At 36.6% G+C, this 14,260-nt stretch overlaps 1 protein-coding gene and 1 long non-coding RNA gene across 4 annotated transcripts in view; one reads left to right on the forward strand and one right to left on the reverse strand.

The window, feature by feature from the left end:
- PLEKHM3 (pleckstrin homology domain containing M3) overlaps positions 1-14,260 on the forward strand; it is a 93,705-nt gene that overhangs the window by 49,974 nt on the left and 29,471 nt on the right. For all 3 annotated transcript variants that reach the window (XM_072418683.1, XM_072418684.1, XM_072418685.1), the window contains one exon: positions 1,929-1,992. In XM_072418683.1, coding sequence (XP_072274784.1) covers positions 1,929-1,992 — 64 coding nt within the window. The remainder of the gene's footprint in view (positions 1-1,928; positions 1,993-14,260) is intronic.
- The window catches only part of LOC140335768 (uncharacterized), an 84,930-nt gene that overhangs the window by 8,402 nt on the left and 62,268 nt on the right, over positions 1-14,260 (reverse strand). The gene's annotated exons all lie outside the window — the stretch shown is intronic.

Raw genomic sequence — 14,260 nt, forward strand, 5'->3', positions numbered from 1 at the left:
ATACCTACCTTTCTCAATGGGAATTACACTATAGTTTACCATTTCAAAAGTTCAAAGAGAACATGCTTGTGGTTTCTGATTTAGGGTGCAGTTTGGCACCTACCCCCTTTAACACCAACTATAGTTCTTTTTCTTCATCATACTTGTAATAATCCCAGTTTGAATTATAAAGTTTTTTCCTGGCTTATTCCGACTAGGACATTACTTTTATGGTCTAATAACCCCAAGGAAGCCCAAGAGGCGAAACAAGTCAGATTGATCTCTTAATTTATACAATCATTACTCCAGTCAAAGCTAGGAATTCTATGTCTAGTTTGATTAAGTATTTCATTTACAATTTGTATAATTGAACAAATACCACTTAAAAAAACTATTACCATTTTCTGTTTGTATATACACCTCATATTACCAATGTGTATGAGTAATTGCACTATATATATATAAAAAAAAAAAAAAAACTATACTTCTTTACATAGAAAGAAATAGTCATATTTATATATATATATATATATATATATGTGTTTTTTTGCTTTTTAAAAAAAAAAACCCTCTGCCTCTTCTTTCTTTTTAATCTGATTATCACTTAAGGGGGTGGCCTTTGATTTTAAGAATATACCATAACCTACTCTCATTTATTGCACTCTTATTTATTGTTTTCAGCCCTCTCTTAATCCCTGTGTAAAATATTTCTTCTATGGTAGATTTACAGAACATTTCAGAAGCCATTGGCAGGCCTCATTATTATAGTCTTCCAGGAGCCAAAATTTTTTAAAATCCGCATTTGTATTTCAGGAAGTCAGGCTCAAGTTTTAGCTTCTAAGTGCAATTTTGATCTATTTCTGAAGATGTCATTTCCAGTGTATCTTCTTCTAAATATGTCTTTGTCAATTTTTTTTTGGCCTGAATCTGCTCTGTTGCAGTTCATTTGGGTAACTATGGAAAGATGGACTGTATTCACAAAGATGAATGATAGACTTTTGTTAACTTTAATTTATCTTGTTTTATCTATTTTTTTTTTACTCTACTTCTTATTGTTGATAAGGTTTCACTAGTGTTATTTTATCTGCACCTTCCATAGGTACTCCTTCTATTTGCCTTATTAGACACCTATTGAATGTCATTGTTAACAACCAGAATCAATGTTGATTTAAACCCCATGGAAGGGAACAATAGTTCGGTTTAGGTTCAATTCAGTTTTTATCCAATACTACACATTACTTTGATATTAATTATTCTTATACAATAATGTTGTTGTTTTTTTTTTTTTTTAAGAACATGTTTATTTAAAATATAAGTATATTGTAAAGATATACATTCAATTTAATTTTTATTAAATATATATAAAATAAATCCTCTGTTCTATATAATATATATAAAAAACATACAGACACTCACCTAGCTCATCCTTCATATAAAGCTTTTTAGCTTGTAATGATGTAAACATCTTGCATATTGTTTTTAACAGGTTATATTCATATAGTTTGTATAGTCTGCCTCATCCAATGTTGCTTTACTATTCTATAAATATTCAGTATTAACAAAGCTTAATACTACCTTCATACTACCTGTGTATTTCTAAGGAATATTTATGGCAGTCGGTCTGTTAAGAGAGTGGGGGTAGGCTGTGCCCTCCTTATTTTGTAAAATGGATGGAAGACAAGAATCTGTCCCTAATAAAAAAAAGTAAATAAAGAATTCGGAGAAGAAAAGTAATACTCCAGTAGATGAGTCTTAATAAATAAAAGTATAGATTGATCAATAGGATGAATGTCAAAATTGGTGGAGCTGGTATAGTTTGGGCAAACTGTACCAAAATTGATTTTCAAGGATATATCTTTACATGGGGGTTTTACCAGTTTGATGAACTACCCTTTTTCAAGTTCAACTGCCTCTGCCTATTGAAAATGTTTTTTCTTTTGTCATTTCAGAATTTTTCCGCGGGAATATCTTTTTCAACAGATTCACCTATACTCGCTAGCAGACCTACAACAGGTATTTTATTTGAAATGTAAAGTTTTATGTATTTTGTTTGTTGTAACCCTTACTTGTATTTTGCCATATGTGATCTTTCATCAACAGTGTACAACATTAACATGTTTATATTTGCTTGTCAGTTATTAACCTAATTTTGTAAAGAATATATCGGAAGACCTGGACCTCTTTTATTTTTCCTTCTTTATTTGTCTGTGACTCCACTATCATTTAAATTAATTACCTAGTCTGCTCCAGTGAACTGTTTAAATTGGATTTAGCTTCCAGGAGCGGCAGCCTCCATATTATTGTTCATATGTGCCTCTGAGCGTGGCATGAGGTTTTCATGTCCTTGCCAAGTCAAATAAACAGAAGCCACTCTCTTTTGGAAGGTGATTTGTTTGTAGATCTTGTTTCTTCTAGAAATATCTGTTGCAGGCATGCTAAGCATTATTATGAATTAAAATGTGTTACATGTACATGGAAAGATGCTATAATATTACTAATGAGGTACTAATCTTTATTTAGTTCAATCAATAAAAAAGTCATTTTATAGCATCTGATCTCTCTGGGATTACAGGAGCTGGAGCTACATGCCATAGATATTGCCTTAATTGCTGTCCTTTTTGGAACTTTTTTTTCACTGCTTTATAGGTGAGATGTTCCCTAAAATTCAAGCACAGCAATCTTGCTAGAGGTGTCTCTGAAGGACTTATGAAACTGTTAGGTGATTTAGGTGATATCTGCCAAAACCAAAACCAATTCTCTGTTTTGAATTGACTTACTGTTTATAATTTTTATTAACGTCTGCATTTAGTACCATCTACGAAAGCTGTAATAATTGTATGTTTTACCTCCAGAGTGTCTAATATGGACCCCCACATCAGACACATGCATCGCCTGGAAAGCCCAAACATATACTTAGGTGTCATCGTTTTTTAATTACCCGTTTTTTCCATCTTTGACAAATTTTATTCTCCACCTATTAGATGAAGACAGCAGAAGGTCACAAACCTTGGTCAAAGGCAGCTGGGCATCTTTACAGACCTATTTAGACACCCTTTGTGTAGCTCCAATGTTTGTGATATAAGTCTTAACAATAAAATTATTACAGCTTGTGTAAGTCTTCTGCTGCCTGAACATAGTTTCAGTATGTTAGATTTGGGATCATCATGTCCAAATACCAGCAGGAAAGATTAGTTATTGTCAAAAAAAATGTGTGTATAAGCCAGGAGGAGTCCTGACACTATTAGGCCAAGTACGATCAGTGCATTGAGATGAATACTAGGAAATAGTAGAAACCTTGATATTTACATTGCTGTATGTGGAAATCAATAGTTTTGAATGTTTTTGTCCTTTGTGGTTTTCTATAACTTTTGTGCACCAATCAGATTAATCAGATTGTCTACTTTTTAATACTGATTTACCCCTGGATATATTTTTTGTTATAACACATACTGTTTTAAACATTTTATTTCTTTATAGTGTAGATTTGCTACTTAAATTCATTGCCTCTCCACTATAGTAATTAAGGTTTATATAGTTTGCCTATTTTCGGCATTTTAAAGAAAAAAATGTGTAGTAGACATAAGAGTGAAGAATATATGTGTATTGTGTGGGGTTTCCTTTACAGTAAGAACCCTAAAAGTATTAATCCTCAATTACCACACCTCCCACTCACACAATTACCAGTTGAGGCTAAGATTGTTGTGTCAGTAAATTGAAACTTGAATAAGGATGTTCATACTCCCGTCATTAGCATAACATTGGAAAGCTGAGGAAATGTCTTAAGATTTCCTCATTGCTAGACCCGAACAACCTAGAGATTTCTGACATATGGCAATTAAATGGCGGAGGTATGTTAGAAGCCCAACAAATGTCCTAGTGAAGTCTTCCTTAGATCCTAGGTCAGGGCTAGTTATGGGTTCAGCCAAGCAGGACATGCATGTATATTCTTCTTGTGTTTGTAAAGGTATTCTCCAGATACAGCTATTTCCTCACACACCCCTATAACATACTTCCAGGTTAACTAACTTCTCCCCAAAGGTATCTGAATATAGTAGGGAAGGTTTATAAGCCCTGTCACATTTTAGTTAAAAAGTTTGTCACTGGATCAGGAAATGTGGCGGGACTGGAGCCCTAGTTCTTTCCCTTGCTATCCACAAAAACATTGCCTATAGATACAAGGTATCATATTCAGTTTGGAAAAAAAAACTTTTTTAGCAACCTAGTGCAACACAGCATTTAGGGCATTACCATCTTTGTATTATGATGATCTTAAGTTGGTTTTGTAGTATTTTACCAGGCTTTTGTTCAGAAAAACGTTTAAATACGCTGTGTTGCAAATACAAAGGTGTGCACCCAGGTGAAGATTTATGTTAGTAAGGAATGAAAATCTTATATGAGTAGGTGATAGCTTTGCGGTAACACACAGATAAATCTTCTATAAACTGATAAGACAAGCTGGTTCTGTTTCATTACTGCATAAGGAAAGGTAACTACAGTAGGTAGTTGTGATAAAGCCATCTTTGCATTGGGATGTTGGCACTTCCAAAGCATCAGTTGTCAAAATATGTTAACAATCTGCAAATTCCTTCTTTAAAAAGGCCAAGCGTGTTCACCAAGCTACTCTGAGATCAACAATAAAACGGCTTTGAACCGTTAGCATTGTGCCACAGAGGCTTCATACAACAGAACTGCAGATGTGAACATTCTGTTTAGCACAATTGCCCTTTAACCAGAGAAGCTGTTTATCAACAGGTGATGCTGATTCGTTGGCCTTGTTCGTTGCTTGCTGATTGGAAGCTCACAGCAGGACATAAGTTTCCCAGCGAGACGGTTTGGCCCATGAAAAACTGAAAGCGCAGTGCTGTGCTTACACACACGCTGCATCAGTGACTTGACCCTGGTTCAGTTAGAAGGCCAAGCCAAACATGCTTTGGCAGTCTACCCTACCAGCCCCCATTCCCACCTCCCATTCGCTTTTCCCCATTGTTCCTAGCTTGTGCAGGCATGATAACTAATTAGACGTTTTCAGATTTAAGAAGCAGAAAGACAAAGTGTGACAGTTCCTATATACTACTCCACTATTGATGATTTTATTCTACTCACCAAACCATTTCTGGCTTTACAGTCCTCGGAGGGTAATGGGCTGTGAGGCAGGATTGAGGAAAACATTAAAACCACATGTAGCTGCTTGAGCTTGGCAAAATAATGACTGGGACAAAGGGAAATTGAATTGTTGTCAAATACATACCAGCTGTTACTAAAATATTATTATAGCTAATATTTATTTTGTCAACATTTAAAAAATATGTACAAAGGTGTAATAAAGTAAATATACCTTAACTTCACTTACAGCTGGCATTTAGCCTACTGTGAAAGTAGCGGCTGGCACTCCGAACTTCTCATTGGCTAAAGCTAGGACTGTGAGAGTACTGCTGCCATCAAGTGATAAAACTAGATTACCGGTGTGATCTGATCTCACGGCCACAAACCACATATGACAATTTACTACTGAAGATGTGGTAAAGGTATTACAAGTCTTCCAATGTTAGCTGTAAAGTGTTATAAATTTTATTTTTCTTCCATATCCATATATCCATATTTCTACAAGAATTCCCTTCCTAACTATCAGAACTTCCTTTTGCATGTATCTGTTTAGGATGGTCTATTTTTTTGGATAACTTCCACCTATGGTCCAACTGCATCTACACATTATTTTTTATTTGAAGAAAACCACATATTGGAAAAAAAATCACATATGTTAAATTGTTACAATGCAATTTAGAGGACGCCAAGAGATACTTTATGGTTCTGCTGGACCGCTCTATGACAGAGAAATGCAGGAGAAGCTACTACATGGTAGATTGGAGTTCTAGGTTGATATTAAAGAGACCCTGTCACACTGCTATTATGGGCATAAAATATAAAGATGAAAGCCTAAAACAAATTTAAATCCTCCTTTAATTTTGTCTTCGCCCCACTCCCCCCAGATACTAGCTCACAGTGGCGAGTTACAGAAGTGGGATCTTAATCCAGAAATCAATGAGCATGTTTAATTTTTGATTGGTAAGCTACAGGCTTGTGGTATAGCACTAACAATGCTCATATCCATGCTCCCTGCAAAATGTAATAAACTATTAGGATTTTATTTTATTTTGGAAAAGACATTTACCAGAAGAATTTAAAATATACAGATGAAATGTTAAAAAGAAAAACTTGCAATGGATCAAGAATATTTAATGGTAATTTATCCACAACAGACAAAGGACTAACAAATGTCAGCAGAAGAAGTAAGGGTTTGACGACCACTATAAAAGTCTTTTTTTAATGCTTAAGAAAAAAAGGAAATGATCAACACAGTATAACACAAGTCATTTAACTTCTGGGATATAATTCTGTCCACATTGGAAGCATACACGATTCTGAATACATTTCACTTGCTTGTGTGCAAATGAAAACAACAACAGGTGAACAGGAGGGGCAACAACAAGCCAACCCCAAAAGCAAATCGTTTTACCGCGGTCCATTTCTCTTCTTACTCTTCCTGACTTCCTGATCTTTTATCAGTTGGCATTTTGCCAGTGCCATTGTCTCCACTGGTATTGTACAGTAGCATAAGGCAGCACCTGCAGCCCAGTCAGGTTGCACAGGTATTTTACATCCTCCTGGATGTAACAAAAAGAGTTGAACAGGGGCATAGACAACAAACCAGCACAGGGATTGTATCTGTGTCTTTGTGCAATATGGAACAAGGGGAGCACTACCAGAGTAGTCTTAAGAAATGACCTGCAGTGGGCTACCTGTGTCCATGTTTCTGGGCAAAGTACTATAAAGGGTATCATGTGGGCCTGAGGTCCTGTAGTGGCTCCTGTGCTCCCAGTCCATCACCATGCATCTCAATTGGCATTTGTCAGAGAAGCACCAAAGCTCCTGCCTGGGATCTTACTGATGCCCTGATCCAAGTCTAGGAGGAGATCCCCCAGGGTGTGTCATCCGCCATCTCATCGGAAACATTCCCAAATGTTGTTGGAAGGCATATACAGACATTTGTAGGTCTTACTCACTACTGTGCCACAATATGAATTGTGATTAAATTTAAGTTGATGCTAAACCTCTATTATTAAGTGGACTATATTCCAATGGAATGTAAAGAGGAACATTAAGGCTGAATTAGCTGGCTAGCTGAGGATCACTCCACCCTCTTAACTCTTGCTATCCCTAAAGGCAAGAATGGTAGCAGTGGTTAGGGGGCAGAACAGCCAGCAACTGGATTTTCCATAGCCATATGATATATTCCCCCTAAGGCTGGATAGGAAAATGTTAGAAGATGCTAGTCATTCATTTGCCATGAAAATGACTGGCTCTGACTTTCTGCACATTCTAATGAACTCTTTTGGAAGCTGACTCTGTGCAGTGAAGTCAGAGTAGGAAGTTTCAGTAAAGAGTAAGGCCTTGTACAGTTGTGTAAGGCTGAATGTAAGCCTGGAGTGTAATTTTAATTTCTTCTGAACAGACACACACAAAGCAGTACAACGCTAACAGAAGTCTTAAATGCTCCCCGATCCTATTCAATAGTAGAAATGAAATCTGTTTTGGCTGATTTGGGGCTTAAAACTAGAAAACCAAGTAACACAGTGTTGTTTATTTCAACAAATTAGTGTTTCCTTCGCAGTAGAATTCCAGTAAAGTTAGTCTTCAACCTCAACAATTAGATATTTCTTCTTGTGAGTCCAGAAAGAGTTCTGGCACTAATGTATGTTTTCAGAGTTTCTGTGCACGATATAGTAGAGACTAAAAACCGCATTGTTTATTGCTGTTGTTGGCTTCATACCCCACATTTTAGAAATCTCTGCACTTTCCACACTCCTGGGTTTACCATAACTACCATGCTTGTGAATTACAGCTTAGCCTTTGCTTGGCATTGTCCCTGGTTTATTTTAAGGGGTTCTAACTTAATCATCTATTTCAAGCAGTACAGCTTATTTCAAGCAGTACAGCTTGTTAAAGAAAATTTTTGTCATGGGTTGGAAATCCTATTTTAAGGTGAAAGTAAGACATAACATTTCACAAAGTGTTGACTGGCTGCTGGAGACCTTTGTTAGAAAAATGTGTTAGGGGCCTATTGCAGAAGTGCTAATAATAACCTAATTACAGCAAAAAAATCAATAGTACTAATGTTACACCCAAGAGCATTGAAAATGCATAGTACTTTGCATTGATTTCCTCTGAGAAAAAGAGACATTTTAATCACTTTGTACATGCAAACTGACAAGTAGTTAAGCAGGGTATAAGTACAATGTCTGTGTGACAACTAAAATAGAACTCTGGGTTATAAAAAAGAAACCTATTGAGCCCATATATAAATATTTGTATTTGTAAATACTATAGCACATTTATTTAAAATCTGTCTTAAGATTCTAGCTAAACGTCATGCAGATATAACATTCACTAATTATTGCAGCTCTGTATTCATGTATACATGTATTTTTTTTTTTTTAAGGCCAACAGTGTAAGTACCTGGATTTAGAGTTCAGACTTGGAAAGGGACAAGCAACACAATAAGCCAAGCTGTGCTGTTTTGGTAGCAGAGTGACAGGGAAATTACCTCAACGGTCAGGCCTTCTGCCCTACCAGACAGTGTTGTTTTGTGTTGCAGAGGTGTAAATCCTAGAACTGTGTAGAAATCATTAGGCAGGTAAAAAATGTTACATATGTATTTAGCTATTTGACTGAAGTCCAACCAAAGTCATTATAATATTAATGAACAGGATTAATATAGCACCAACATATTATGCAGCCCCCTATTAAATATAGGTTGCAAATGACAAACAGAGACAGACAGTGACACAGGAGGAGGAGAGGACCCTGCCCTGAAGAGCTTACAATCTAAGAGGTGGGGGAAGTATCACACAATAAGAGGGGAGATATGGAGTGGTGGAAAGTAGTGAGGGTATTAAGAGACAAAAGAAGATGGGTAGGCAAGTATGAAGAAATGGGTTTTGAGTACTCTTTTAAATGAGCAGAAAGTAGGAGCAAGCTGAATAGGACGAGTAAGACCATTCCAGAGAGTCGATGCAACTCTAGAAAAGTCTTGGAGCCATGCTTGTGATGAGGTTATGAGTGAGGAAGTCATTAGTAGGTCATTGGAGGAGCGAAGAAAGTTACAATAATCCTACACCTGGGATTTGAGAATGTAAGCCAATCAAACTTTATTTCTTAGACAGTAGAGTCATCCTAAATCATATTTGCTTTCATCATTTGATTTTCTAAAGGTGGTTTAGGGGAAAACAATGCCTTTGACTGACTGCCTCATTAACAGCAAAGCCAAGAGTGCCCAGGGCTTAGTTGTATTTCCTGTGGTCTCCCTTTCATTCATTATTTACCATGTTTTGGTCCAGTGTTCATGGAAATCCATGGTAATGGGATAGTCCTGCGGGGATGGTAATGGGGCTTGCGTTAGTACTGAGGTATTGGTAGTCTACTGAGGTATTGGTACTGGTGTCTGCTGACTTTCCGTAGATGCCATATCAATATTGGAGCATACAGTGCATACCTGTACTCTTCCCTATGTAAGTTGGCTCTCTGCCTGCTAAGAACATAGATAAAAAGTACTGTCCTGCAGACCATGGACAGTAAAGCTGACACTGTGGTCTGTCCCCATAAAAATGTTTTCACTCATTATCACTGAAGAATGTAGACCATCTAGTGTCAGCTGCAATAGCTAGAGAATCCCATTCAGAAAAGTAGGAGAATACTGAGTTCTGTGCTCGTATTTTATTACCAGATTAGGTAAAATTAAGTTGTGCCCTCTATTTATGTTATTGAATTGTTTCAGGATCATTAATATTCTTGTTTTTCTACTGTACTCTCAGTTCTTATTTTTACTGCCAACACATCCATATGTAGGTTTGGATTATTTGTTTAAAATTTAGATCTGCTTATATATTTTTCAGTTACTTGCTTAACACACAGATTTTACTTGCACAATATGATTTTTTTTTTATTTACATATTTAAATTAACATATAGGAGGTGAGGAGTTTGGTGGAGGCATGTGGAGACTGTTAAAATTTGTATGGGGATAGCATGGTGAAGAAAAAAGTGATGGAGACAGGGTGAGAATGGATCAAAAATGAACAGGGACAAAATGATGTCCTCTCACACACCTCTACACCTTGTGTGGCTTTGTCCAGTAAAGGCAAGACTATGCTTTTTCGGAGCCATCAAAGAGAACAGCAAGTAAAAATTTGAGGCACATATACAGCATGAGACTGTAGATTCAGGTGTGCCAGGGCTGTTTCACAGAACTACTAAGCACAGTTAACATTTTAGAAGCTACATTTACACAATTAATTTTAAATGAAACAACTCAGATGCAGTTGAAATGCAGACTTTCAGCTTTAATTCAGTGGGTTAAACAAAAAGATTGCATAAAAATGTGAGGAACTAAAGCCTTTTTTACACAATCACTTCATTTCAGGGACTCAAAAGTAATTGCACAAAATAAAAAGCTGAAAATAAAATGTTCATTTCTAATACTTGGTTGAAAACCCTTTGCTGGCAATGACAGCCTGTAGTCTTGAACTCATGGACATCACCAGATGCCGGGTTTCCTCTTTTTTAATGCTCTGCCAGGCCTTTACTGCAGCGGCTTTCAGTTGCTGTTTGTTTGTGGGCCTTTCTGTCGGAAATTTGGTCTTCAACAAGTGAAATTCATGCTCAGTTGGGTTCAGATCAGGGGACTGACTTGGCCATTCAAGAATATTCCACTTCTTTGCTTTAATAAACTCCTTGGTTGCTTTGGCTGTATGTTTTGGGTCATTGTCCATCTGTATTATGAAACGCCTCCCAATCAATGTGACTGCATTTAGCTGGATTTGAGCAGACAGTATGTCTCTGAACACCTCAGAATAATCGGCTGCTTCTGTCCTGTGTCACATTATCGATAAAACCATTGTGAATCTTCACTATTTATTTTCAGGTCCACTTTAAGCGAAGTCACCGGTTGGCTAGCTGCATGTGAACATCCATCCATCTCGCCCTTTTAGCATATACCACACAAAAGACAAACCAGAGAAATACTTGTTTGTTACAGTTTGTCTTCTTTCAGGCATTAAACATTTACTTCACATTGTTTTTCTTACTTTGGATACATTGAATTTTTTTGTGATATTTTTGAGACCACACCTTCAAGTCTGAATAATTCCCGGGTCATCCAGGTTCTCTATTAGCAGTATTGTTCTGTAAAAATTGTAAAATGCATTCTTTGTACCTAGAAGAAGCTTCCTGCATTGCAATCCAAGCCATCATAAAGAAAATGAATGGCATCTTTTCCTTGGTCCTTGATTTCTAGGAATGAGCACTTAAGAAACTGTTTCTTGTAATCCTATCATTTGGCATTAAACATAAAAGGAAGAAAAGAACTTTGTCATAAGGTCCCTTTAATTCTTTTTAATGTCACATATTGGTTTGTTGTGATAACAAATCTTTAAAGCGTTGTTGGGGTTAAGCAGTTAGTATATCGTGTTATTCAACCGAGGCAGTGCAGCTGTATAGCTAGACTTTTATACATTTTGTGATGTTCATTGCCACTTTTGTTGGTCTTCCATTATTGCAAACCTTGGGAACCAGAGTAAAGCTGGCACCTGATTCACCACACAAAAGATGAAAGCGAGCGGTATTATTAGCATGTGTCTATACAGTCTATTGATCTTCTCATCTGATGTAACTGTTTTTCAGAGCAATTAATAGATGTTTACATGAATGGGAAACATTTTACACACATCGTCACAGAACTGGTTATCCAGCTTTTTCTCAGATGTGTGTGAAGTGGGTTTTGACACAGAACCCTTGAGCTAATTTATGTGTGGGTGCTGCCTGTTCACAATTAAATAGCCTCATTGATGCAACAATGCATGGCCAGCAAAAGCTATGAACTTGCAAGTAATAAAAGTATTTTTATGTATACAGTATATTACCCTTGCAATCTGTTAATGCAAAACTAAATTCAAATGCAGCTAAATACAAAGTTTAATTCATATATGTTACTGATTTACTTGGCAGGGGATATGTAATTTTGTACAGCTAGTCCTATGATTTTTGCACACATCTTTTATTCAGTATGGTCATAAAGGTAGAGATCCAGCCTGCTCATTCATTCATTCTACCATCATCACCTCCATTCTAGTGATGCAGGAAGCAATACAAGGTAGTCCGATCCTATAATGCAGGCTTATAAGAAGGCCTTTGTAGCACTTGATCCCAGCTTTGAATCTTGACCAAGACACTATCTGCATGCAGTTTTCAGGTTCTCCCAATGTTTGCGTGGGTTTCCTCCAGGTTCCTCCCACATTCCAAAACATGCAGTTAGGTTAATTGGCTTCCACCCAAATTGACCTTAGACTGTAATAAAGACATATGACTATGGAAGGAACATTAGATTGTGTGTGTGTTCCATTGAGGGACAGCTAGTGTTATGACTATGGACTTTGAAAAAGTGCTGTGTAATATCTCAACACTATATAAATACTGTGTAATAATAATAAAATTAAAAAAAGGCTCATGAGGATCAAATTTATGCAAAAAGTCAAGATTTGCATATAACCTGTTGTTACCACTGGATTTACTAAGGGTACAATATGATGCCTGATGGTATTTGTATTAGTCAAAAGAGCCTCTCTGATTTACTTTGACTTTAGCACCAACTTTATCTTGGTCAAGCTTTGCCTACTAAATCTCCACTGTACAATGAGTATGTATCTCTGGGCATTAAAGCCACTTTACTTAACCACATGGTAATGTGTAACCCTCTTTGCCACATTCTTGTTAGAGACAAATAATATAACTATACCACTCACTGAATCAGGGTAATATTATGTGTACTTCAGTACATTGTTTAACAACCTCACCCAGTATCTTCTCCAATTTACCTGGAATCTCTTAATTTTCTCCTACCCCTCTCCAGAGCTTGGCATTTCCTTGCACTTCTCTGTCTGAACCCCCTGATATTAGTTTAGTTGCCCATCTCTGCACTCTCTCCAATTCCACAATGTCCTTTTTGTGAACTGGTGCCCAAAACTGGACTGCATATTCCAGATGTGGTCTGACCAATGCTTTGTACAGGGGCAGGATTATGTCTCCATCTCTGCAGTCCTCTTTTAATACAAGAAAGTACTTTGCTAGCTTTAGATATTGCAGCTTGGCATTGCATGCTGTTATTAGGTCTATGATCTACCAGAACCCCCAGATCCTTTTCCAATTCTGACTCCCACAAATGTATTCCCCCCTAGCAAGATCATACAGGGGCTTTTTATAGCAATGAGTATGTAAATATAGCATTTTTTCTGCAACTTTTGTGATATGCCTAGGTTTGAAAAAAAAGGAAAACAATGGTTTTCTTTTTACTCATGCCAGGTTTACTCTAATATTATGAGTAATGCGTACACATATATATTGTTTGTAGAAAAAACATAACTCACCATAAAGAGTGAGCCTGGAAATTCTGCATAGAATTTATACTGCTAGAATAATGAGCTACCATAGTTTTTAAAGTCCTGTTCCATATCTTGTGACAGACAGTGCAGGTCTTGAAAATATTGATATGGATTTATAAGTCCCATGTTGATGTTAAATCATGTATGACATTATTTTTAAGCGATGGATAGTCAAACCTGTATTGTGGCTAGAGTAAAACATTTGTAAAACCTCTGTCAAGATTTTATTGCAACCTGGGCCCCTGCTGGGTTATTCACCTTTCTATTTGTCCTGGAGAGCATTGTTACTGAGACAGAAAGTGATGTGAAATCCAAAATATTAGAGTTGTGATGATATTAAATTTCCTAAGGGGACTCTAGTTATGATGACACCTGTCCAGTGTGGTGTCTAGCAGTTCCCCTTATTTGTAGAGATTTCTTCTCATTTTCTGTTCCATTTGTATAGACAAGAAGGGTAAAAACATCTCTCTAAAGGGACCTGTATATAAACTGACAGCAGTAGAGGGACACCTCATAACAGGAAGTGCCCTAACAAGGATCATCCTGCCAGAAATACCAGACATAATATAATGAAATACAAAGATTTAAAAATATTGGAAATGACTACTGTAATCACATTAACATGTTAAAGCCTGAATGAGATTTCATTGCTTGGATTTACATATGCAACATACATAAGACAACAGGCCAAAAATAATATCTGCTGCATTTATATAAACAGTACACTCCTGCAAAAGGCCCATGTAAATAAAATAAGATGAACAGCTAAATGGATGCATAATCTACAACAAC

Source organism: Pyxicephalus adspersus, chromosome 7, assembly GCF_032062135.1.
Source record: "Pyxicephalus adspersus chromosome 7, UCB_Pads_2.0, whole genome shotgun sequence".
Taxonomy (NCBI): Eukaryota; Metazoa; Chordata; class Amphibia; order Anura; family Pyxicephalidae; genus Pyxicephalus; species Pyxicephalus adspersus.